We start from the raw sequence: 27412 nt of genomic DNA, 5'->3' as shown, positions 1-27412 counted from the left end.
TCTCCGGGGCTTCCACCAGCCCTCCCTTTATTTCTATCCAGGTTCCCCAGCTGACCCATGGCTTGGACCTTACCATCCACCAGCCTCGTAAGAGGGCTAAGGAGGGCTATGAGAATGGTGGGGGTGGGGCTGCTGGCTCCCTGACATACCAATCATAGGAGTCCCCAACCCCCTCCCCCGTTCTGTTCCTTTATCCAGTACCTCCTTTTAAGTTCTTTACTAGGCCATTTATCTGGTCACTGGCTGCCCTCCCTATGGAGTATCTGCACTGAACATTCGCCCCAAGGAGGCACCAGCCATTTGCTTGGCTGCCTCCCCCCAACCCCTTCGAGTTCCCAGACATCTCCAAATGGCCTCTTGGCTAGCAGCCATACTCGGGAGAAAGAACCTGCTGTCCCATGTGTGATCGTCAAGGGGCACCAGCAGCTGCATTGTCCTTGACCCAGTACTGCAACAACCGCCCTTAACAGAGGGCCGCATAGGCAACTCATTCTCTGGATCTTTGAATTGACAAGACTCCTTAAAAGAAAACAAAATAAACAACTTGTAAGCTGGACCATTCCACCAACCACATGACATTCCAAGGTTCCAGAGAGCCCGTAGCTTACGTAATTTGGCAAACTGGAAATGAGATAAGGCGTCTGCTATGCCATTATCCATGCCCAGCATGTGCTTGGAAGAAAAAACAGATGTTGAAGGTTAAGCATTGGAGAACAAATGCCCTTACCAACTTCACAACCCTGTGTGATCTAGAAGTTTGGCGATTGATAACCTTGTTGTCATGTTGTCACACCAGAAGCACATCCTTATATTACCTCCAATCCCCAAACTAATACCCATTTGTCCCTCCACAATGATACCATTAAATTGACTTAGAAAACTTTCCCACACCCACAAGTCTTCTTTCATCTCTGTAGTGGCTCTGTAGTGACTCGTATGTAATGGTGTGGCCTGGCTATGCTGTCCGTTGCTGCTGCCAGCCGGGCACAAAATGCCTGCTCCAGGGCAACAACCCTGCAAGCAAAGTTCAGCTTAGTCCCAGGTAGGTTAATGTAGTGGAAGGGCCTTCTGTTTTGTCCTTCGCTATGGGTTCCCCCAACTATTTAGCCAGGGCCTGAAATGTGTCCAACAGGTGAAAACATGCGTTTGACCCAGCTCGCCCTGCAAACAAAAATTATGCAAATAATGCACTATTTAGTTTAGTCCTGCTGACTGCACCCCTTCCCAGTGCACCATTGTACTGAATTTTTGAAAAGCTGCACAGGATACTGAACAGCCCATGGGCATAGCCTTGTCGAAATAAAATTGCCAGCAGTAGTCATCTTGCAAACATGCCTGTATCTACAGGGGTTGTGAAAACAACCACCACTAATAAATGCCCAGCAAATACTATTACATGCCTGGGGCCCCTTCTGAGCTTGTTGCGATATGAACAAACCCCTGGCGCCCTTGGTGTCATCCACTGCAACCACAGTGTGTGATGCCATCTTATCCCAGTTTGTGTTGCTGCCCTTAATTGAAACTGCTCATGACATGCCCCCAAACATATTGTGTGCCCACCTAATTATATCCGTATACTTAACAAAGGCAGGGCTGCTGTCTGGGTAGACTTGTACTGTAACACCCGCCTAGATGAGGAAGGCAATTTGATGAGGAATTTTCCCATGTTCTAGGCACCATTGGCCTCTTGGGCACTTTGCTCTTTTGCTTGTCTTGCCCCTGTTTACAGTTTATTAACACCTCCCTGTGCCATAGGGATATTATATCCACGAATTCGCCTCTCAGGATTTTATATTTAGTTGTACTGAGTAGGTGAACTCCCATCGGGTAAGCCACCCCGGCATAATTGTATTCAGGACTGCATGGAGGGAGTTCCGCAGAGCCCTGCTCCCCCAGAAACCTCCCGGGAGTGTCTACTCTGTCCCATGCGGTTACATGCCCTGATGGCCGATGAGTTCCCATGTGCCATTCCCTGTCTTGCTGCCCAAACTTGAGCCCATGCTGGGCCTACCCTGTCACCCTGTGCAGGCAGACCCCTCACATCTAGCTGCCTGAAGCAGCTGTAGTAAATTCAGATTAGCTTGCAGCAGCTGTGTAATACCATCAATGCCCACACTGAAGGTGCCACCCCTAGGTGGGTCTGCTCAGGCTTCTGGACCTCCCACTCCTGGGCCCAGAGTATTTAATACCCCAATAGGCTGACTCCTGTTCCCCTTAGGTGAACTCACTGAGTGACTGGTTGAGCAAGGTCCCTGCACTGGCTGTGGCTCCTGCAAGTGCCACCCCTTGCCAGGCTGGAATGCTGGATACCACCTCTGCCACCCATTCCCCCAACCTCTATGTGGTTCAGATTACACTCACCCCCGAGATCAGCATTACTGCCATCCCTTGTGTTCGGTGGAAGAGAACATCCTGGTTCTAGGTGACCTTGTGTCGTCTGAAGCACCGTAATGCTGTGGAGAAAACCTCAGAAACAACGTCATTGACCATTTGCTGAACAGCTTCGCTGACTGATCCACACAGCCTGCCCCCCCGAATGCGTGGATGCTTTCCTTTGGTCATTTTCCTCCCTCAGTCCATGAGGCTGCCTTGGGTTATGCCTTGGGTTATTAAACACACCAGCCTGGGCAGTAGCAGCCCCCGCACATGTGAGCCCCCATGCCCTGCTGCAATACTGTCTGTCTTGGGTCCCCTTCCAGTCCATGGGCTCTGTTGGGACTGCCTTGAGCTGTAGCCTCTGTCTGTCCCCTTTTCAGCAAAGGTAAAGATACTGAGCAGTAACCTGCACACAGCCAGAAAGAATTGCAGCCTGATATATCCACTTGCATCACTGCTGGTACATGAAACAGTTAAATTTCCTTGCTTTGCTCTGTCCCCCCTCCCTCAATTCACATTGATTGTTTCAGAGGCTGACTCCCTTGCCTTGCTCCCTCCACCTCCCAATGCACCTTAATTGTTTTGAAATCACCTATGAAACATATTGTATTATATTTAGATAAAACAAAGGTAGAATACAGTTTTCCAGCAGTCTAGATTCTTAGGCCTTTACTGAATTTTTGCTCAATCCTTAATCTGTCAAAAACTCCAAGATTTTAATAGTAGTTTGTCAGAGTGAGGTCTATAAAAGCTCAGCAAGGACCTTAGGACTTGGCCCTATATTGATAACAATGCTATTTGTTTCTCTTACAGAAATGAATGCTAAAGGACTTATCCTCAAAGCATTTGAACGGTATCGCCTAAAAACCTGTATTGACTTCAAACCTTGGGAAGGAGAAAAAAATTATATATCAGTGTTCAAGGGCAGTGGGTAAGAGGAAAAAATGACAAATTCTCATTCCATTTGGATATATGGCCAGTTTTTATCTGCACTAATTAGTATGTTCTCCAAAAACTGGGAATGGAATATAATTTCTTATCTCAACCTATTCATTTCTCAGATTTTACACATTGAAAACTATAATAGCCCAAAACCTGGTATGAACTTGATAAAGGTTAAGTTTTCCCTTTTTATACTTGTTTGCAAACAAACACTCTAGGACCCAGTGGAAGTTGTACTGATGCAACTGAGTACAGAACTGAATCCTTAACAGACATGGTACCTTTCATGGTAAATCAAGCTATTTGATCAAATCATTTTTTCTTGTTTGGCCTTTGGGCATATGAAGTTCTATCCTCATGTTCTCCTACTAAATTTGTCTTATAAAAAAAATTCCCCACAATAGGAATGCCACAGCCTAGACTGCAGGACTGCAAATTTGTCCGACCATAATAAAGGGAATTACATATGGGTAGTGACATAGCAGGCTTGTTTTGACTCCCACCTGTGCCTGGAAAATGGTACAAAGTCAGCCCCAGGCTATTTGTTCTTCCACTATAAATATTTTACTTTATAGACCTGTGTACTAATAGTGAACCACCAAGGTGCAAGTGTGATCTGAATGCTATGGGCTAGAGCCACAAAGGGATTTAGGCACTTAACTCCAAAATATAGATCCTCAAAACCCCTGCTCAGCTGCCACCTAACCCTGTAGTTACCTAAATTTCAGCCACTGGACATGCACACAGCCACTTCAGTCCTGACACCCAGCTCACATCCATGCCCCAGCAAGATCTTCAAACTAGGCATAGCCCCATCTGTCTTGCTTGTGGGGCCCATTCCAGTAGGCATATTGAGAGCATGCCTCATAGATCAGGTTTCACATGAAACACTATTAGTGGTGGTAATGCCACCTCCTTGTAATTTTTAGCTCAATGGTTAGCATATGCACCCAGGAGAGGGGAGATTCAGGTTCAAATCCCACCTCTGTCCCACCTCCACCTACGTGGAGCAGGAATTTGAAGTCAGGTCTCCCACGCGACAGGGGGCTGCCCTAACCACTGCACTATAAAGTATTCAGGGATGCCTGTCTCTCCTGTTGAATCTCTTCCACTTTGTGTGAAATACTTAAGGCATTGGGCCAGAGAGACAATGATAATGATTCTTGGAATGACCCATCCCACTTGGGATGTGTGAGGTCCAAGTTTCAGGCCCTGTTCTAATGACTATTGATGCAAAGTGGAACAGGTATTATTTTAAGGTATTATTATCGTTTTGAGGAGTGGGGTTTAGGCCAACCACTCTTCTCTGCATTTTCTATTTGTTAGCTTAGGCGACTCCCCACTCAATAACATGCTGGGCTTTGGTGGATCCTATTTCTTGTCACCTGACTCTCCTCATGCATTCTATAGGGACTGGGAGCCTGGGCACCTAACTCAGGGTTGTGGACTCCACTAGCTGGCAGAACGCCTAAACATTAGCCATTGCAATGCTGAACCTAACCTATGAATCTATGGCCCTAGACCTATGAATTTTCCATGCTCAGAAATCCAGGTGTTTTAGCAGCCAAATCAAAAAAGACCATGTAGGGCTAAATCCTGGACTTCTGAACTCCCACTGACTTCAACAGTAAGAATTGCAAGATTTAGCCAATGGTGTTTAATAAATCTCATCATTATCATAGAATCACAGAACTGGAAGGGACCTCGAGAGGTCATCTAGTCCATTCCCCTGCAGTCATGGAAGGGCTAAGTATTATCTAGACCATCCCTGACAGGTATTTGTCCAACCTGCTCTTAAAAATCCCCAATGATGGAGATTGCAAAACCTCCCTAGGCAATTTATTCCAGTGCTTAATTACTCTGACAGTTAGGACATTTTTCCTAATGTCCAGCCTAAACCGCCCTTCCTGCAGTTTAAGTCCATTGCTTCTTCTCTGATCCTCAGAGGTAAGAACAATTTTTCTCCCTCCTCCCTTGTAACAACCTTTTATATACTTGAAAACTGTTATCATGTCCCGTCTCAGTCTTCTCTGCTCCAAATTAAACAAATGCAATTTTTTCAATCTTCCCTCATAGGTCATGTTTTCTAGACCTTTAATCATTTTTGTTGCTCTTCTCTGGACTTTCTCCAATTTGTCCACATCTTTCCTAAAATGTGGCACCCAGAACTGGACACAATACTCCAGTTGAGGCCTAATCAGTGCAGAGTAGAGCAGAAGAATTACTTCTTGTGTCTTGCTTACAATACTCCTGCTAATACATCCAAGAATGTTGTTTGCTTTTTTTGCAACAGCGTTACACTGTTGACTCATATTTAGCTTGTGATCCACTATGACCCCTTTATCCCTTTCCGCAGTACAACTTCCTAGGCAGTCATTTCCCATTTTGTTTCTGTGCAACTGATTGTTCCTTCCTAAGTGGAGTACTTTTGACCTTATTGAATTTCATCCTATTTACTTCAGACCATTTCTCCAGTTTGTCCAGATCATTTTGAATTTTAATCCTACCCTCCAAAGCACTTGCCACCCCTCCCAGCTTGGTATCATCCACAAACTTTATAAGTGTACTGTCTATGCCATTATCTAAATCATTGATGAAGATATTGAACAGAACCGGACCCAGAACCGATCCCTACGGGACCCCACTCATTATGCCTTTCCAGCATGACTGTGAACCACTGATAAGTATTCTCTGGGAATGATTTTCCAACCAGTTATGCTTCATCTAGGTTGTATTTCCCTGGTTTGTTTATGAAAAGGTCATGTGAGACAGTATCAAAAGCCTTACTAAAGTCAAGATATACCACATCTATTGCTTCCCCGCAATCCACAAGGCTTGTTACCCTGTCAAAGAAAGTTATCAGTTTGATTTGACATGATTTGTTCTTGACAAATCCATACTGACTGTTATTTATCACCTTATTATCTTCTAGGTGTTTGCAAATTGATTGTTTAATTATTTGCTCCATTATCTTTCTGGGTACAGAAGTTAAGCTGACTGGTCTGCAATTTCCCAGGTTGTCCTTATTTCCCTTTTTATAGATGGGCACTATGTTTGCCCTTTTCCAGTCTTCTAGAATGTCTCCCATTTTCCATGACTTTTCAAAGATAATTGTTAATGATATCAGATATCTCCTCAGTCAGATCCTTGAGTATTCTAGGATGTATTTCATCAGGCCCTGTTGATTTGAAGACATCTAACTTGTCTAAGTCATTTTTGACTTGTTCTTTCCCTATTTTAGACTCAGATCCTACCCCATTTTCACTGGCATTCACTATGTTAGACATCCGATCGCCATTATATTCCTTTTTGTACCTCTGTTAGAACTTGCCATAGCAGATAAAAGCATTGGCCCATCTAGTCTGGTAATGTATCTAGCCTTCATTGCTAAGTTATGCAATGCTGTGCAAAGGAGAAATTCCTTCCTTATATGCTTACAGTTAGTTTGATTACCCTTATCATCTTGACTAGCTTATCAGTAAAAGTTATTGGTAGTCATAAACTTTAAAAAATACAGCTAAATTATATGACTTTACAACCTCTTGACTGGCAAGTTTCAACAGGTAATTTATCAAATTGGTTCCACCCTTACTGCCATTTAGTTTGCCTGTTTGCCCATGTTCTGCTGTTATAGGACAGAGTAAAAGGGCAATAACTAATCATTTTTCACTCTGTTATATATAACTTTGATTGTTTCATTCTGCAGATTAAATAACCCTACTCTAAAGGGTACAGTCTGGGCAGCAGTATAAAATTCATGAGGATGACATACAGATTCATAAAACTTTATCACCCCAGAAAAGATCTGATAAATCACCTTCTCCTTTACATAGATGTATCTGATTTGCATGCTTCTATAAAAGTTGCATTGAGAGGTGGGGAAGTAGGTGTTTCAGAAGATTAATAATGGGATATGGAGTCTTTTAATGTCTAGGTTGTCTTTTTAAATGCAAATGACATCAGTAACAAAAGAAAATTGTTACCATCTGACTGCTGTTCTGTGTGAAATGAGTTGATGGTCTCAGTCAGTTCTTAATGGAAATGTCTCCACATCACAAATGATCGTTACACTTCACACTCTTCTTAGCAACGTCACAACAGATCAAGAACTCGATGACTGAGGAATTACCTGCTTACCCATAAATGTGCTTTCTTTAGGTAAAGGTTGGGGCATATTGTCAGGAAGCTGGACTGCTGCTGATCTGAAGAACAGCTCTGTGTAAGGTCATAAGACTGGCCATACTGGCTCAGACCAATGGTCCATCTAGCCCAGCATCCTGCCTTTCAACAGTGGCCAATGCTAGGTGCCCCAGAGGGAATGAAAAGAACAGGCCAGTTATCAAGTGATCGATCCTCTGTCATCCAGTCACAGCATCTGACAATCAGAGGCTTAAGGATATCCAGAGCATAGTACTCAATTAGTCAAGATGGACTTATCCTCCAGGAATGTATCTAATTATTTTTTTAACCCAATTATAGTTTTGGCTTTCACAACATCCCCTGGTGACAAGTTCCACAAGTAGATTGTGTGCTGTATGAAGAAGTACTTCTGTTTGTTTGTTTTAAACCTGCTGCCTATTAATTTTATTGGGTGACCCCTGGTTCTTGAGTAATGTGAAGGGGTAAATAACACTTCCTTATTCACTTTTTCCACCCCATCCATGATTTTATAGACCTCTATCATATCCCCCCCTTTGTCTTCTCTTTTCTAAGATGAACAGTCCCAGTCTTTTTAATCTCTCCTCCTATGGAAGCGGTTCCAGACCCCTTGTCATTTTTGTTGGTCTTCTCTGTACCTTTTCCATTTCTAACAACATTTTTGAGATGGGGGAACCAGAACTTCATGTAGTGTTCAAGGTGTGGGCATACCATGAAGTTATATTGTGGCACTACAATATTTCAGTCTTATTAGCTATCCTTTTCCTAATGGTTCCCAACATAGTTAGCTTTTTTTGACTGATGCTGCACTTTAAGTGAATGTTTTCAGAGAACTATACACAATGACTCCAAGATCTCTGTCTTGAGCAGTAACAGCTAATGTAGACCCCATCATTTCGCATGTGTAGTTGGGATTATGTTTTCCAGTTTGCATTACGTTGCATTTATCAACATTGAATTTCATCTGGCCTTTTGTTGCTCAGCTACCCAGTTTTGTGAGATTCCTTTGTAACTCTTCACTGTCAGCTTTGGACTATCTTCAGTAATTTTGTATCATCTGCAAACTTTGCCATGTTGCTGTTTCCACATTTTTTCCAGATCATTTATGAATACATTGAACAGCACTGGTTCCAGTACAGATCCCTGGCAAACATGCTACCTACCTGTCTCCATTCTGAACATTTGAACATTTATTCTGATCTTTTGTTTCCTATGTTTTAATCCATTATTGATCCATGAGAGGACCTACCCTCTTATCCCAGGCCTGTTTAGTTTGCAAAAGAGCCTTCAGTGAGGGACTTTGTCAAAGGCTTTCTGACAGTCCAAGTACACTATATTCACTGGATCACCCTTGTCCACATGTTTGTTGATTCCTTCAAATAATTCTAATGAATTGGTGAGGCATAGTTCCCCTTTACAAAACCTGTGTGGAGCACAATGTATTGAACACAATTCTGTTCTTTTCTATAGTTTCAACCAATTTGCCTGGTATTGAAGATAGATTTCCCAGCCTGTAATTGCCAGGATCGCCTCTGGAGCCTTTTTTAAAAACTGGTGTCACATTAGCTATCCTCTAGTCATCCGGTATAGAAGCTGATTTAAGTGCTAGGTTACATACCACAATTAGTTCTACAATTTCATATTTGAGTTCCTTCAGAACCAAAAGGTCTGTCTCTCTCACCAACAGAAGTTGATCTAATAAAAGATATTACCTCTCTCAACTTGTCTCCCTATATTTAAGGCTATACAGATGGCTTCATTCTTCAGGGCTGTCAATGCCAGCATCTTCCGCAAGCAACTAATTTTTATGTAGCTCCTCATTTCTGGGGTTTTTGCAGTATCAATGACAATCCCATAGATTCGTATATACTAAGGTCAGAAGGGACCATTCTGATCATCTAGTCTGACTTCCTGCACAGCGCAGGCCACAGAATCTCACCCACCCACTCCTACGAAAAACCTCACCTATGTCTGAGCTATTGAAGTCCTCAAATCGTGGTTTAAAGACTTCAAGGAGCAGAGAAGCCTCCCTTAAGTGACCCATGCCCCATGCTACAGAGGAAGGTGAAAAACCTCCAGGGCCTCTCCAATCTGCCCTGGAGGAAAATTCCTTCCCGACCCCAAATATGGCGATCAGCTAAACCCTGAGCATATGGGCAAGATTCACCAGCCAGATACTACAGAAAAGTCTTTCCTGGGTAACTCAGATCCCATCCATCTAATATCCCATCTCAGGGGATTAGTCCTATTTACCCTGAATATTTAAAGATCAATTACTTACCAAAATCCCATTATCCCATCATACCATCTCCTCCATAAACTTATCGAGTAGAATCTTAAAACCAGATAGATCTTTTGCCCCCACTGCTTCCCTGGGAAGGCTATTCCAAAACTTCACTCCTCTGATGGTTAGAAACCTTCGTCTAATTTCAAGTCTAAACTTCCTGGTGGCCAGTTTAGACCCATTTGTTCTTGTGTCCACATTGGTGCTGAGCTGAAATAATTCCTCTCCCTCTCCTATATTTATCCCTCTGATATATTTAAAGAGAGCAATCATATCTCCCCTCAACCTTCTTTTAGTTAGGCTAAACAAGCCAAGCTCCTTGAGTCTGCTTTAATAAGACAAATTTTCCATTCCTCGGATCATCCTAGTAGCCCTTCTCTGTACCTGCTCCAGTTTGAATTCATCCTTTTTAAACATGGGACACCAGAACTGCACACAGTATTCTAGGTGAGGTCTCACCAGTGCCTTGTATAATGGTGCTAAAACCTCCTTATCCCTACTGGAAATGCCTCTCCTGATGCATCCCAAAAACGCATTTGCTTTTTTCATAGCCATATCACATTGGTAGCTCATAGTCATCCTATGATCAACCAATACTCCAAGGTCCTTCTCCTCTTCCATTACTTCTAATTGATGCGTCCCCAACTTATAACTAAAATTCTTGTTATTAATCCCTAAATGTATAACCTTACACTTCTCACTATTAAATTTCATCCTATTACTATTACTCCAGTTTACAAGGTCATCCAGATCCTCCTGTATAATATCCCGATCCTTCTCTGAATTGGCAATATCTCCCAGCTTTGTATCATCTGCAAACTTTATTAGCACACTCCCACTTTTTGTGCCAAGGTCAGTAATAAAAAGATTAAATAAGATTGGTCCCAAAACCGATCCCTGAGGAACTCCACTGGTAACCTCCCTCCAACCTGACAGTTCGCCTTTCATTAGGACCCGTTGCAGTCTCCCCTTTAACCAATTCCTTATCCACCTTTTGATGTTCATATTGATCCCCATCTTCTCCAATTTAACTAATAATTCCCCATGTGGCACGGTATCAAATGCCTTACTGAAATCTAGGTAAATTAGATCCACTGCATTTCCTTTATCTAAAAAATATGTTACTTTTTCAAAAAAGGAGATTAGGTTGGTTTGGCACGATCTAACTTTTGTAAAACCATGTTGTATTTTCTCCCATTTACCATTGACTTCAATGTCCTTAACTAATTTCTCCTTCAAAATTTTTTCCAAGACCTTGCATACTACAGATGTCAAACTAACTGGCCTGTAGTTACCCGGATCACTTTTTTTCCTTTCTTAAAAATAGGAACTATATTAGCAATTCTCCAATTATTCGGTACTACTCCTGAGTTTACAGATTCATTAAAAATTCTTGCTAATGGGCTTGCAATTTCAGGTGCCAATTCCTTTAATATTCTTGGATGAAGATTATCTGGGGCCCCCGATTTAGTCCCATTAAGCTGTTTGAGTTTCGCTTCTACCTCAGATATGGTAATATCTACCTCCATATCCTCATTCCCATTTGTCATGCTACCATTATCCCTAAGATCCTCTTTAGCCTTATTAAAGACTGAGGCAAAGTATTTGTTTAGATATTGGGCCATGCCTAGATTATCTTTAACCTCCACTCCATCCTCAGTGTTTAGCGGCCCCACTTCTTCTTTCTTAGTTTTCTTCTTATTTATATGGCTATAGAACCTTTTACTATTGGTTTTAATTCCCTTTGCAAGGTTCAACTCTACTCGACTTTTAGCCTGTCTCACTTTATCCCTACATGTTCTGACCTCAATAAGGTAGCTTTCCTTGCTTATCCCTCCCATCTTCCACTCCCTGTATGCTTTTTGCTTCTTCTTAATCACCTCTCTAAGATGCTTGCTCATCCAGCTTGGTCTACAACTCCTTCCTATGAATTTTTCCCGTTTCTTGGAATACAGGCTTCCGATAGCTTCTGCAGCTTTGATTTAAAGTAATCCCAGGCCTCCTCTACCTTTAGATCCATAAGTTCTTCAGTCCAATCCACTTCCCTAACTAATTTCCTTAATTTTTGAAAGTCAGCCCTTTTGAAATCAAAAACTCTAGTTGCAGATTTATTTTTGTTAATCCTTCCATTCAGTTTCAACTGAATTAGCTCATGATCACTTGAGCCAAGATTATCCCCTACAACCATTTCTTCTATGAGGTCCTCACTACTCACCAAAATTAAATCTAAAATGGCATCCCCTCTAGTTGGTTCAGCAACTACTTGATGAAGGAATCCATCAGCTATCGCATCTAGGAAAATCTGAGCCCTATTATTATTACTAGCATTGGTCATCCAGTCTATATCTGGGAAGTTAAAGTCTCCCATGATCATTCAGTTTCCATTAGTATTTACTTGATTAAAAACATTAAAAAGGGCTCTATCCATATCCAAATTAGGTCCCGGAGGTCTATAGCACACCCCAAGCACTATCGTTGGAGAGGCTTTACTAGTTATCTTCCCCAATGTGATTTTTTTCCCAGACGGACTCTGTCTTATCCATTGCATCGCTTCTTATTTCTTTACATTCTACCTCATCATTGATATACAATGCTACTCCACCACCTTTACCTTTATTTCTGTCTTTCCTAAACAGCACATACCCTTCAATACCTGTAGTCCAGTCATGACTACTATTCCACCATGTTTCTGTTATCCCTATAGTATCTGGTTTCACTTCTTGCACCAGTAGCTCTAGTTCCTCCATTTTGTTACCTAGGCTCCTCGCATTGGTGTACAAACATCTTAATTTTTGCTGTTTGGCCTCGCTCACATTTTTTCCCTATTAGGCACAGTCATTCTACAGCCAGTATAACCTATTAGACTAGTATCCACACTGCCCTCGCTCCTTATGTACATTCTCCTACCCACGGCTGTATCCTTTCTTACTTTGTCTTCTTCCCTCTCAATGCTAAAATCTGGCGTGGAGATTACCTGGACATCTCCCAACCATCTCCCCCTAATTCCTAGTTTAAAGCTCTCTTTATCAGTTGTGCCAGCCTTGATCCTAGAAGTCTATTTCCTTCCCTACTCAGATGAAGTCCATCCCGAGAGAACTGTCCTCTGTCCATGAATGCCTCCCAGTGGCCATACATCCCAAAGCCCTCCTTATAGCACCACTGCCTAAGCCATCTGTTGACAGTCATAATCTTGTCACACCTTTGTTGCCCTTCTCTAGGAACAGGCAGGATCCCACTGAAGATCACTGAGCCTCAATTTCCTTAAGTGTCTTCCCCAGCCTAGCATAGTCTCCCTTAATACTTCCCAGCGAGAATCTAGCCGTATCATTTGTTCCCACATGAAGGATAATTAGGGGATTCTTTCCCGCTCCCTTTAGGATCCTTTTCAACCTCAGGTCTACATCCCATATCTTAGCACCCATCAACCCTTTCTGTTATTAGTATTGTGACATTTTCCTGTTAAAGAAATAAACCAATATAAACAAAACAAGTTCCAGACATACAAACACCGTGAAAACCACTAAACTGAATATTAGAGGAAGGGACAAGTCTGAAGAACTAACTCCAAACATATTAAACCAGAATAAATTATAGAAAAAAAGAAATGCATTCTCTGTGTAGCAAACACATTATTTCTTAAAACTTTGTAACTCTTACATTTAAACTGTACCTGTCAGAGCAGACTGATTACAAATATTATTGGGGGACATCAGTTATGTATTTCTCAGATCTTGTCCTGCATTTTATTTTATTATTAGTTGCTGGTCCTACATAGGGAACCGCCAAGAAGGGAAGCAACAACTCTCAATTGGAGCCAACTGTGACAGGATTGCAACTATTCAACATGAGTTCCTTCATGCACTTGGATTCTGGCATGAGCAATCACGATCCGACCGGGATGATTATGTCTCCATAATGTGGGACAGAATTCAATCTGGTAAACCATTTTCATTTGCTTTATTTTCACTTAAGGCAATGGAGAAGATTAATCTGTGTAACATCTCATTCAGCTACAGTAGGATTTTAAAAATTTGATTCCATCACCTCAATTTGCTTATTTTAACCAATACTCACACCAAAGAGGTAAATGTTAAGGGACATCTAATTAGGGCAATAGACCTATTTATTAGCATCTGTATCAAGTCATTTTCTGGAGGCCTTAATGCAGGATTGGGGCCTCAGTCTGCCAGGTGTAATACCCAGAATAGGGAGCGCTTTGGAGCATAGTAAAATAATTGGATTCATTTATTGTAATTTACAATGGTGCCACCCACTTCTCTAGACACTTTTGACATTATTTAAAAAACAAACAAAAACCCAGTGCAATCAAATCAAAACCAGGAGCAAACCACGGAAAATCCCAGCAAACTACAACCCACTGATACCACCCAACTTATGGGACTCTTTTCCCATTAACGTTCCCAACCCCCTTAAACAGTCACCTGGGTAAAAATATGAGCCATGCAGCATGTGAGTTCAACAATCTTGGACTATTATAGACAAGGGAGGTAGAAGCTTGTTCCACAACTGAGGCCGTCTCAGGAATCTTATTGTTCTCTATTTCTTCGGTTCATTGTGATCGCCTGTGTTTGTCAGGCAACATGAAGGTTATGGTATTGAATATGAACTCCGTTCCTTCCTAACTCAAGAACACCTACAAAATCCAACACTGAAAGACATAACTATTAGATCAAATACATTTTATTTATGGATGATCAGCCAGGAGCTGCAGGTGCACAAATATATTGCAGAGAATGACTTAATTTAACCTGTATCTGGATTGGTATTTAATTATTTTTTACTGATGCTTTATCAGCAGGTAACACTGCTGTTAACATTTTTTAAATGCTATAATATTTCCAGAGACAAGGTAGGTGAGGTAGTATCTTTTATTGGACCATCCTCTGTTGGTGAGAGAGACAGAAGTTAGTACAATAAAAGATAATATCTCATTCATCTTATCTCTCTAATATCCTGGGTCCAACACAGTCACAACAACACTGCATATGTTTCCACAAAGCTAGAACATGGATGCTCTTTTTTTAGACTAATAAAATAATTTAAAAACCTTTTTAAAATTTAAAACCTTAGCTTCAAAGAGATGATTTTTTTTAAAAAAGTCTAGAAAATATGTATAGGGATATGTTCTGAGGGTTAATTGAGAGCTGCTCTAAATGGTTTATTACAGGAGTGGCCAACCTGAGCCTGAGAAGGAGCCAGAATTTACCAATGTACATTGCCAAAGAGCCACAGTAATACATCAGCAGCCCCCCATCAGCTCTCCCCTACCCCCTGTTCCCAGCACCTCCCACCCACCAGCAGCCTAGCCAATCAGCCCCTCCCCCTCCCGATAAGCTGTTTCATGGCATACAGGAGACTCAGGGGTGGGGGGAGGAGCGAGGGAACTGCAGGCTCAGGGGAGGGCGTGGGAAGGGGTGGGGTGGGGGCAGGGCCTGTGGCAGAGCCAGGGGTTGAGCAGTGAGCACCACCTGGCACATTGGAAAGTTGGTGCCTGTAGCTCTAGCCCCGGAGTGGGTGTCTATACAAGGAGCTGCATATTAACTTCTGAAGAGCAACATGTGGCTCCAGAGCCACAGTTTGGCCACCCCTGGTTTATTAGATTATGTATTGCTAAGTGAAATAACCAGACATGAAACATAAGGGTACATCAAGCCGAAATAGGGAGGCATTATTACCATTGCGTACAACAGTGCTGAGACAGTTACAAGAATACTGTGTCCAGTTCTGGTGTCCACACTTCAAAAGGGATGTTGATAATTGGAAAAGGCCTGGGGCAGAGCGGGTGTCGAGCACCCCACGGGAAACTCAGAAAGTTGGCACTTCTGTTCTCTAGTGTCTAGTATCTGGGGGGGGGAGGAGCTGATTGGCAGGGCTGCCGGTGGGTGCTGAGCACCCACTATTTTTTTTCCCATGGGCCCTGCAGCCCTGGAGTTGGCGCCTATGCTAGAGAGGAGCTGTCCCCTGGGAGCCAGGATCTTTTGGGGATCTAGGACCTTGATGCCAGCCAGCTGAAGAACCAGCCCCAGTCATGCCTGCAACAATGTACTCCAATTCCTGCCCTGCTGTGAAGCAAAGCACCATGGCCTATCTCTACCCCAAGAATGCTATTCCCTCAGTTCACAGCAAACTACCACCATGTGTTCTCACAAGGCAAACTGAAAACAGAACAGACAACCTGGTGTATGCTATTGGTGCAACATGCGAACTAGGAGTTACCAGCCATACATCAAAAAGTTTTATATTAAACCATCCAAAGTCAAAAGTTTCAATGGTCAGAAGCTGAAGCTACAAACATTTCAGGCCAGAAATAAGTTGTTGTTTTTTAAATGATAGTAAATAAACAACTTACCTAGGAATGTACCGGAGTCTTCGTAACCTGAAGTCTTGAAATCAAGACTGGAGGTCCAAAAGATATGCTATAGTTTAATGAGAAGGTATGGGTTTGATGCAGGAATCATGCGGTAAAATTCTATGGGCAGTGTTATGCAGCAGGGCAGACTAAATAATCATAGTGCTCCCTTTTGCCCTTAAAAATCTCTGACTCAGTCCTAGAACTCTTAAATTACAAAGTTTTTTTAATGTAAAAGCAGACTGTACACATATGTATTTTAGGTAACTTTTATAGCCTGATTGATCAATTGCCTCTCCCTTCTTTTTCTTCATTAGGTAAAGAACACAATTTCAATACATACGACGATAAAACATCAAGTGCCCTGAATGTTCCTTACGATTATACTTCTGTGATGCACTATAGTAAAAAGTCGTTCATGAATGGAACTGAACCAACCATAGTAACTAACATACCAGAATTCATGGATGTGATTGGGCAACGAATGGATTTCAGTGATTATGATCTCCAGAAGCTAAATCGCCTATACAACTGCAGTGAGTTTTTCAAGTTCTCTTGAATCACTGTTGCACTTCCTGTTCATTATCAAGAAATCAAGAAAATTTTACCCCTATGGGACTCACCTAGCACCAGTAAAAGAGAAGCCAACAGTTTAGAAAAATGGATGTGTTAAGAGCACCAGAAATGTCAATGCATTTAAGACAGCTAGAAATAACAGACCACTCCTGCAGGAGTCCTGCTGTGTAGAAGCAATGCAAAGCTCCCTCTGCAATTTTATTTGACCTTTAGTTAAAGGACACCTTTACTAGGCAGCTGATTTGTATTCATCCCTTGGGTGCTTGTTTTAAGACATGCTTTGTTGTACAAAGTTTTTTTGATTCCCCAGTAGTTGCAGTAGACACTGTAGAAAAATTGACATCTCTGCTGTCTCTATTATATCTGCACTGGCTGCACCTTTACCTCTCACAATTTGGGAGATCTAGGGTGTGTGTCATCAAATTACACTGTGGGGTGTTTCTCTGAAGAAATTATGTTTGTTTGTTTTTAAAATCCCTTCCAAATCCAGTCTATATACAGTATGGTGATAGCGTGAAACCAGTACCTCTGCACATAGGCCATGTAATTCAAGAAGATGAATGAAAACAAGGGAGGGAGAATTATAGTATATGGTTCCATTATCAAAGGGGATTCAAAATCTGTAATTGTGATTGGCTAAACCGGTTCAGATAAGTATACCCTGGTATGCAGATCATAACTTTTTTGGTAACCTCACCACCACAACAAGCAAATCATGCATCAATAGACATTATGTTTATAAAAACAATTATGGTTTCAAAAAACATTTTACAATAAGTATGAACATTAAAATTCTACAAGATCCTAGTAAAAATCTCTTTGCTTGCTTAGGTCCCAGTTCAGCAACACACTTAAACACATGCATAACTTTAGGCACATGAAGCACTTGAGGTCAGTGGGATGTACATATGTGCTTAAAATTAAAGGTGTCCTTACATGTTTTGTTGAATTGGGGTCATAGCTGGGTCCTCCCCTTATCTCTTGCAACTCTGACTGTTCCCCCTTTTGTAAATTGGATACAACCACTTCTTTGTCTTTTCTGCACATTTTATTATTTCCTCACTACACAGGTGCCATTCTATATCTCTTATACTTACCTCCATTCACATCCACTCAATGGGAGAAATCATAGGCTTATTGAAGTCAATGTGTGTTTTGCTATTGATTTCATCGGGGCCAGGATTTCACCCAGTCTCTTTCCTAGCTTAGACAGAGACCTAAATCTGGCCTGTATTTTCCCTTACAGTCTGCTTAATATTTATTATTAAACTACGTGTTGTGCATTCACTCAGTATCGTTTTAGTTTATTTTTATATGAGACAGACAAAATGTTCAAAATTTCCACGGGCTGATGCAACCATAGGTTTCAAATGCAAACAGGTTTTTGTGTTACATTTTTAAAAATTCAGCTAAATCATGTCCTCTTTACTGCTCTTCGGTGTTACATTCAACTGATATTCCAAAATTAGTAGTCTAACCATGTCATGAGGGAAATTTTGGTAAAACCGGTGGCCATGCCTGGGATAACTGGAGGAGATGGAGATCTGAAGGGGAAGGAGAGTCTATCGTCATTTTGATTGAGCAAGGACTGGAGGATCTGGGCTATCATTTTTATAAGCAACTATCTATTACACAATATCAGTACAACACTTAGAGATGCAGAAGATGATTAATGGATCTCTCAGGTGCGATGGTGTCACCTGATGTTCATGATTGCTGAAAAAGAACCCAAACTTTGGGTCAATCCCACTCCAGTCTGTCACAGGTAATTAAAGGCCCAGTCATGTGAAGTGCTAAACATGCAACTCATATTGACTTTGATGTGATTGGTGGATGCATATGATTCCATAGGAGCCTAATGTCTTAGTATTCTCTCCAACACCAGCTTTGGAAGACTAGAATTCAGATGTATCACTTTCTTCCTCTTGTATCTTGCAGCTTCCTCACTAAGCTTTATGGACACATGCAGTTTTGAACTTGAAAATGTGTGCGGCATGATTCAAAGTTCAGAAGATAACGGTGACTGGCAGCGTGTGTCTCAGGTACCTGCCGGCCCTCATACTGATCATACCAATATGGGAGACTGCAAAGGTAATGTAAAGGAATTCTTATCTCTTTTGAAAATGTTTTCTGCTGTGGCAGAATTGTGACTTTGATCTTCTTCAGAGGGCACCTGAGGATAAATTTTTAACCAAGCAGCATAAAATTATCAGCGACACATGCCATTTTTGCTGTAGATATTTGCTGTAGGTTGAAAGTTCTAATCTCTTTGCTCTGCTTTCTGGCCTTTGATATAATAATAAAACAAAAGAACTACACAAGATGTATTAACTGGCTTAAAAAAAAGTTTTACAAACCATGGTAGTTCAGAGATATGAAAAATATTTCTGCTATAACCATAAATTCTAGTTTGTGATTAACTGCTCAGTAGTAATTTTGGAAAGGGTTGGGATTTGAGAATATATATTATTTGGGCTGGGAAAACAGTTCATTGGGAATACAAACTGATTGTTTTGAGCTGCCAAAACAGACATCATGAGTTTTGGTTCTACAGCACCAGCCAACACTCCAGGCAGTATGTGCAAGCAAATAATGGGCCATCTGGAAAGGAGTCATTGGGACAAACAACTTGACTAGTTTTAAGATAGAGCTTGATAGTTTATTAATGGGATTCTATGATGGGGTTGCTTGAGATAGCAGGGGACTAGACTCAGAGATCAGGAGGTCCCTTGCAGTCCTATCAGTGGTGGATTTAGAGTTAGTGGGGCCCTGTGTGCAGCTTCATTTTCGGGGGCCCCCCTCAGGACCCAGCAAAGAAAAAGAACATTCTCTCTTATCTCCCCCATTTTTCATTCTTTTTTTCTTCATCCTCCTCCTATATTATAAGTAATGGGAACTAAATGAAAATAAAGCGAGGTATCTTGATTGGGGTAGGGAGTTGGGATGAAGGAGGAAGTTCGGGGTTGGGCTTTGGGAGGGAGTTTGGGTGCTGGGTGTGGGGTTTGGGCTGGGGCAGGGGGTTGAGGTGGGGGAGGGGGCAGGCTCTGGGAGGAAGTTTGGATGCGGGCTCTGGGCTGAGGCAGGGGGTTGGGGTGTGAGGGCTCTGGGCTGGGGCAGGGGCTTTGGGTGCAGGAGGGGTGAGGGGTCAGGCTCTGGAAGGAAGTTTGGGTGCAGAGTGCAGGCTCTAGGCTGGGGCAGAGGGTTAGGGTGCAGGGGGTGGGGTTTACCTTGGGCGGCGTGGCTCCCAAAGCGACTGGCACACACACCCCTCCGACAGCACCTCCTAGGTGGAGGGTGGTGGGTCTCTGCAGATGCAGTTCCCAGACAATCGGAGCTGCAGAGTCAGTGCTCAGGGCACCACAGGGACATGCAAGCTGCTTCCGGGAGCGGTGTGGCGCGAAGGGAGGGAGGCAGAGCAGGCAGGGAGCTGCCTTAGGCCTGCTGCTGGCACGTCTCTGCATGCCCTTTGTGGGGAGGGGGGCAGTGGGTTTCTGTGGGCCACCCAGGGCGAGGGCAGCACATGGAGCCACCTACCCCCTTGCCAGGGGTGCACAGAGACATGACAGCAGCTGTCCGCCTCCAGGAGCAGCGTGGGGCCATGGGCCACAACATGCAGGCAGCCTGCCTTCCTGAGCCTTGCTGCGCCGCCGGCCGGGACTCAGGGGCAGGTTGTCAGATGAGATTTGTCCTGCATTTTGGGGGTCCCCCTGTCTTTGGGGTCCCTATGCCACTGAACGGTTTCATGGTAAATCTGTTCCTGAGTCCTATGTCCCTACATGGCTAGACCAGAAGAGCCTATGCTTTGGAACGTGGATAATAAGAGACAGGCAAATGGGGAAAATAGCTAGCCAAAGAGAAAAATTCTCTTTACTCCAATACTCTATCCCCAGAGATGTTAAGGCCTTTGGGGTAGGGACCATCATTTACTACATTTATACAGGGCCTAACACAACGGGATCCCAAGCTGGCTGAGTCCCCTCGGCATTATCACAATGTAATGTTAAATAATATTAATAAAAATGTAACTGGAAAAGTGTGCTTTCTTTTTCTTTTACATTTCCCATGCTCTTTTGACAGATACTGGGTACTTCATGCATTTTAACACCAGTGCTGGCAGCGTGGGAAACACAGCTACTCTGGAGAGCCGAATTCTATATCCCAAAAGAGGATTTCAGTGCTTACAATTCTATTATTACAACAGTGGTCATGAAAGCGATAAGCTGAACATTTTAGTCAGGGAGTATGCTTTAGCCAGCTCCAATAGTGCTTTAAGACTTGTTGAAAGGATACAAGGTATGAAATAAAGTTGCTTTTTAAATGTGTGCCTTCTGGTTGGATATATATTCAATATGCTTAACAGACAACTGGGAGGGAAAAGCATAGTATAGTGAAGTGGCATTTTTCCTTTATCATTGTTCGTCTTTTAACTCCTGTCCTCTGTAGTTTCGTTGTTTGCTTTCTTCTCTCTTGCTACTGAGGTGATTCTATTAGCTGAGGAGATATTCTGAGATGCAACCTCAGTCAGTCATTTTCCAGTAACTTAGTCAGTTACTACAACTGACTTGCACTTGTCATCAGTATGGTTCTCTCACCAAATGTAGCGAAAGATTCACAAGCATTCATGGTAGCTGATCTAAAATTGCAGGTAGATGTGTCTTTGACAACATAAAAAGTTGCAGAGCAAATTAATGTTAATAGTTAAGATATTAATATTACAAAAGTGGAAAAGTTGGAGTGAATTTAAAAGATTAGCCCAATGCCCTAATCTGCATTTTGGGACACTTATCAAATTGGAAAAAAATATTTCCAGACATTTATTTAACAGTATTTGGACTCACTTCACAGAATTATGTGAGTAACATATCATAATTTGCAGATGACATGTAGTATGATATATTCTGTGAGCTTTCAACTGTAAATAGGTTTAAGTGACTTAGTCCAGGTCTACACGGGAGGGAGGGGGAAGTGATCTAAGTTATGCAACTTCAGCTACGTTATTCACGTAGCTGAAGTCGATGTACTTAGATCGACTTACCGTGGTGTTTCCACCGTGGTGAGTCGACTGCTGCCACCCCCCCGTTGACTCTGCCTGCATCTCTCGCGGCGCTGGAGTACAGGAGACGACGGGATAGTGCTCAGAGGTCGATTTATCGCGTCTAGTCTAGGCTAGATGCGATAAATCGATCCCCGCTGGATCGTGGATGGTGGAAGTCACTGCCTAAGCACCTGGAACCAGAGTTTGTTGACATGCTAAACCAGATTTTGATAGCAGTAATCTCTTCTGCAGCTGCAGAGAATATTTTCTGCATTTCAGTTTATTCAACTAGTTCAGTTCAATGATTAATTAATTCAAAATTAAGAAACCTGTTGGCAACCAAGAAAATAGGTGTGAGAGGATGAGATCTGCTAGTTCCAAAATCCTGGAGAACATGGTGCTAGGAAATAATTTGTTCAATTCACTAAATACAGATAATATTTCCTTTGCTTCATAAATCAGGTAGTTTTCAGTACAAAATGTTTGATACATTTTTTTCCTTATGTATCTAGAATATTTAAGGTAGTTTTATTTAATAAAACAATTAAAATATTTCTCTTGTACATTTTAATTGATTTGAATTTCCATATAAATAGAGCTTGATACAAATCACGAGTAAAAATTAATCTAGTAAACAAGAAATACATCATTCACCATTTTCTAATATAAAAATGTAAAAATTAAGAATCTGAATACATATAAATTAAGCTATATAACTGCTTAAATAAATATGTACAGATAGAGCGTATTCTCCTGGTTAGCAAAAAGAAGCACCAAATTTAATGCAAAAGTTATATTTAGTTGCAAATTAACATGTTTTAATGGTTACCAACCAATGACAATCAGTCTTTCTTCAGGAAAATAACTAAATGGTACAATGGCAAAACACAAATAAAATGAATTTAAATCAAGGTTTCTTGCTTGCTGATTTACATCATGATTAAAATTGGTAATTTAAATAGCTCTGATTTAAAATCAATCCATCCTTTTCTGTTCTTGAGATATGTAACTATTTATGTGCATGGGCTGTGTTTTGGTGCTGGTAGAGGTGAGAGGTGGACTGTTTTGTTTAGGAGGGTTGTTATTGAGATACTAGTCTGTTTTTTGTGCACGTCCACTTATCACAACACTTGGATTAACTCATTGCCAAATTCTTTTGAAAATACATAATCAAGAAAAAGAAATCTCTAAGAACAATAACTTTTTTCCACTATTAAATTCAGTAAATATTATGCATGTTAAACAACTAAACATACGTTAGAAAATTAGAAGGGAAAAGAATGTGCTCCTGCATGCATATTTAAATTTCGTGAAAAGCAGTGTTTATAAGAGAGATATTGACACAACCTCAACTCTAATGGAATTAACAAATTTTTGTGTAATGTTGTAACAGGTCCTGAATACTGTACAGTATTTGACTGCTCTGTTTGCCATCTTTGAAAACCACACAGTTCTTTTTCAGGTTCACCTCTGGATTATTGGCAGCTTTACCATGTTCCTTTGAAGATCACAAGTAAATTCAGGATTGTATTTGAAGGCATAAAAGGAAATGGTTCATCAAATGGTGGCCTCTCTATTGATGACATTAATCTTTCAGAAACACAGTGTCCCCATCATGTCTGGCATATAAGAAATTTCACACATCTCCTCAATACAAGTCCTGCACAAAGAAAAATATACAGTCCGCCTTTTTACTCTAGTAAAGGATATGCTTTTCAGGTTGGCTTGTATGTGAATGGTACCAGTAGCAACCCATTTAACTTAGCAATATATTTGCACTTAATCTCTGGAGTAAATGATGATCATCTGCAGTGGCCTTGTGAATGGCAACAAGCTACTATGATGCTGTTGGATCAAAATCCTGATATTCGTCAACGCATGTCAAATCAAAGAAGTGTAACAACAGATCTATCTTTATTAACAGGTTAGTTAAAAACTGATGACTACACTGTCTTGTTTAACCACCACATTGTCTTGCTTTTGTAAGAACAGAACAAAAAGACAATGGGTCAAATTTTCTCCTGGTATAAGTATGTGCAGCTCCATTGTCTTCAATGGAGTTTCACCTATTTACATTAGGTAGGGAATTTGATGCAATGGCAGGAAGCAGTGACACTGGGGAATTGTATGTCCCAGAGCAGGATAATAGGGTTGAGCAGGGGCCTTGGTTGGCATTCTTTATATAGAAAGAGGTGACCAGCTATTACGCATGATTTAATACAAGACAAGAGTGCCATCATTAACCAGAGCCCATGATGAAGGGAGCATTGGTGTCAAATCTAATCTTCAAGTGGACAAAGAACAATAATTCAAATTCAATAACCTGCAGCTGGAGGGGGTGAGAGGGAAGAGAAGAGAAGAAATGGCAACAGCTCACAGTCATTTTAAAAGGAGAAAATTCAATGAAAAGGTGAAGACTGAAAACAGAAGAGAGTAAGAATTTCTATGGGGAGGTAAATTATAGGATTTTATTTTAATGTACATTGGCTATAGGCCTAAGACACTTTCTATATATTAGTGTAGTAAGGATTTTGCTACAAAAGACAACTACCAGTATCACAATCTTTAAGTTCTTGCTTTGCATGGAAACACATCTAACTGTGTGGATTCCCAGACTTTAGCAACGCTAGGGTCTGAAAGGCATTAGGAATTGTCTAAAAGTCACAATATATTTTTTTAAGTACAAATATTCTGTGATGCATACACACATTAAACTCCCTAATGTGGAAAGTATGTGAGATAAATACTCTAGAATGACAGGATGGGATACCCTTTTAATACATTAAAACAACACTACACAAGATTTCCTGTTGATAGTCATCTTCTTGCCCTATACATTCTGGTCCTTGCCACTTCGTTCCCTTCTATCCTACACACCTGGGCATAGTGCTCAGCCCCCTTGGTTCTCTGCACCCATTCACCTGCAACCCACTTTCCTTCTTTTTTCACTTGGTCATTCGTATCCTGCTGACATCTCCAATCCCTGAGGGCAGCTCTTGATTCTTCTCCTTCTAGGTAGTGGAAGCCCCTAGTACAGGCAGCAAGGCTGGCTCCTTCTCTGTGTTACCAGCTACTTTCACAGGTGTTTGATCTCTGCTTTGCAATGTCAAGCTGGCACATCTGGAGGAGGAGCCAGCAACTTGTGACCAGCTAGTTCTCCACAGACTACCAGCAAATGCTTCACTTTGAGAACCACCAAACTAGTGCATTTTAAAAATTAATCCTGTGTTGCCAATTTTTCTTCCAACTTTATTCCAAAAAATATTTTTTGGATGACACACAGAATAGGCCTCATGTTCCATCCCAAGATAAAAATCTATTTAACAAGCCACCAGAAGACTTTCTTGATATAGCCTCCTGAGAGAGACATCACACTTAAGTTGATTCTCAGGACCGGGAAGCGTGGAGGGGAGAGAGACAGTAATTTATATAATCGTACAACCAATATAACTCCTTATCTGAGTTTTGAGTAACTTCCTGTTTAAATATTCAGGTCACACACACACCCACATGCATTTTTTCCCCCTTGCAGATTCCTCATCTTATTTTTGGGACAGGCCAGACAAAGTAGGATCGCCTGCTAATTTCGCTAATGGGACTCAATTCATGAGAGGGCCAGGACGTGGAACTAATGGATTTCTAACTCATAAAAGGCTTAGAAGTCTCAACTTCATCAAAGAAGATGGTGTTTACATTCTTTTAACAATGGAAGGTATCTAAGCATTGATTGTAGCTATATAAAGTAATGCTTTATAATGCAGTAAGCATGCAGTATGATGTTTTTAGTACTACATAAGACTCAACTCCTACAAACATATATTCACATGATTAATTTTATGCATGAGTAGTCCTGGGAGTCAGTGGGCCTACTCATGTTTAAAGTTAATCATGTGCTTGACTGAAAGTATGGATAGCTATAGTCACTGTATAATCCTCTACCTAGCTCATTAGTAGGTTAAAAATCTAATTATACACTATGTGATGCTGTTCCTATACAAAATTTCTTCGCTAGACCACTTCTGGTCTCTTGACTGTTTCTGAATGTAAACTGCAAAACATGGCAGAGGAATTTCATGCTGCTGAAAGGTGAAAATACCAGTTATTTATTTAGATCAGCTGAAAATTGCTTAGGATGTGTCACAGCCAGTATATTATTGCTATTTACTTTTAAAATTTATCAGTAGTGCAAACTTGTGCGTGTTATGTATTCTCATTTTAATGTAGGGAAATGTGTCCATTTGCAGAAAATCAGAGAGCTTCCGAAAACGGGGTAATGGAAAAGTCTTACAGCTGGTCTATTAAAAATGAGTATGGCATGAAAACCAAATGCTCTTTTTTCCCCCTTTAGATATCTCACATCTGATATCAACTCAACCAAACTTTACAAATGCCATCTCCACAGCAACCACCATTCCCACAACAGTACCCGTGACAGCAACTCTAAATTTCTGTGTAAATGGTGGTATCTCCATTGTCGTCGATGAAAAACCAGTGTGCAGGTAATTAACTTACTTCAATCCCAAGATTAATTTTGTGATCAGAAAAAAAAATGTGGAGTAGAGTTTAATCATTTAAGAAAACAAATTAAACTTGTTACCCTCAGAGAAGACTGGCTGGTTTTAATACAGTGAATGTCTATCACCACAAATCCTGACTAAATTTGGGCAACACAGCTTTTCCCAGTCTCAGCCTTTCCCTATTTTAAAGTATTCTGTTTTTAATCTATATTTATTTTTAATGGCTTTGTTAATGTGTTATCATAATTAAGGATTACCTCATCCTAAACTGAGGGTTAAATATTAATGGACATGAAACAGAAATTAAATGTAATCTCAAGGGAATTGATATTTTTGAAACAAGAAGTCAACCCATGTATTGTTACATGCATTCTGAACAGTTTTTTCAGAAATATCAGGGGGTCCTGATTATGGCTCTGAATTTCAAAAGTGTAACATTTTGCCTTTGAAACTAAAGGGGACAGGAAGTTTGATGACTAAACTAGGTTTTTACTTTCAAGGAAGTGAATAGCAGCATTTATGGAATTTATTATAGCTAAGCAAGGTGGATTCATTTACATATGCAATTTGATTGGTTAACATTGTTCCAGATCTCAGTATCATCATCCTTTCAATTGCTTAATAGTATAGCAATGTCATGCCAGAGCATGCACACCTTGGGACTGCTGTGAGGCAGAATTCATAGATTCACAGATACTAAGGTCAGAAGGGACCATTATGATCATCTAGTCTGACCTCCTGCACAACGCAGGTGTCAGAATCTCACCCACCCACTCCTGCGAAAAACCTCACCTATGTCTGAGCTATTGAAGTCCTCAAATTGTGGTTTAAAGACTTCAAGGAGCAGAGAATCCTCCAGCAAGTGACCCGTGCCCCATTCTGAAGGCCAAGTGCCTCAAGCTTTTAATTTAAGCCCTGATCATGCAAAATCTCATTGAAGCCAATACACTTCATGTGATCTTATAGTTTCTATGCAAGTGGATCCTTTTCTAGAAATGTGGCCATAATTTAATAGACAGGGAGTTTAAAGAGGCCAGACAGCCACAAACTGCAGCCTACAGGGCTGCCAGGCTTATGGATTAGAAGGAAAGTTGCAGTTGTATTGTAAATTTATGGTAATATCTTTCAATAAAAACTTCAGGAGCACCTGCTCC

At 41.2% G+C, this 27412-nt stretch overlaps 1 protein-coding gene across 8 annotated transcripts in view; it reads left to right on the top strand.

Annotated features, from left to right (window-relative positions):
- The window catches only part of LOC119851151 (E3 ubiquitin-protein ligase RNF138), a 69625-nt gene that overhangs the window by 39497 nt on the left and 2716 nt on the right, over window positions 1–27412 (top strand). For all 8 annotated transcript variants that reach the window (XM_043507907.1, XM_043507906.1, XM_043507909.1 and 5 more), the window contains 8 exons: window positions 3190–3307; window positions 13519–13697; window positions 16448–16666; window positions 18645–18797; window positions 20784–20999; window positions 23204–23665; window positions 25274–25453; window positions 26090–26240. In XM_043507907.1, coding sequence (XP_043363842.1) covers window positions 3190–3307; window positions 13519–13697; window positions 16448–16666; window positions 18645–18797; window positions 20784–20999; window positions 23204–23665; window positions 25274–25453; window positions 26090–26240 — 1678 coding nt within the window. The remainder of the gene's footprint in view (window positions 1–3189; window positions 3308–13518; window positions 13698–16447; window positions 16667–18644; window positions 18798–20783; window positions 21000–23203; window positions 23666–25273; window positions 25454–26089; window positions 26241–27412) is intronic.

Source organism: Dermochelys coriacea, chromosome 2 (assembly GCF_009764565.3).
Source record: "Dermochelys coriacea isolate rDerCor1 chromosome 2, rDerCor1.pri.v4, whole genome shotgun sequence".
Lineage (NCBI taxonomy): Eukaryota > Metazoa > Chordata > Testudines > Dermochelyidae > Dermochelys > Dermochelys coriacea.
Note: the sequence above shows the minus strand (reverse complement) of the source record. Positions and strands in the feature narration are given on the sequence as shown.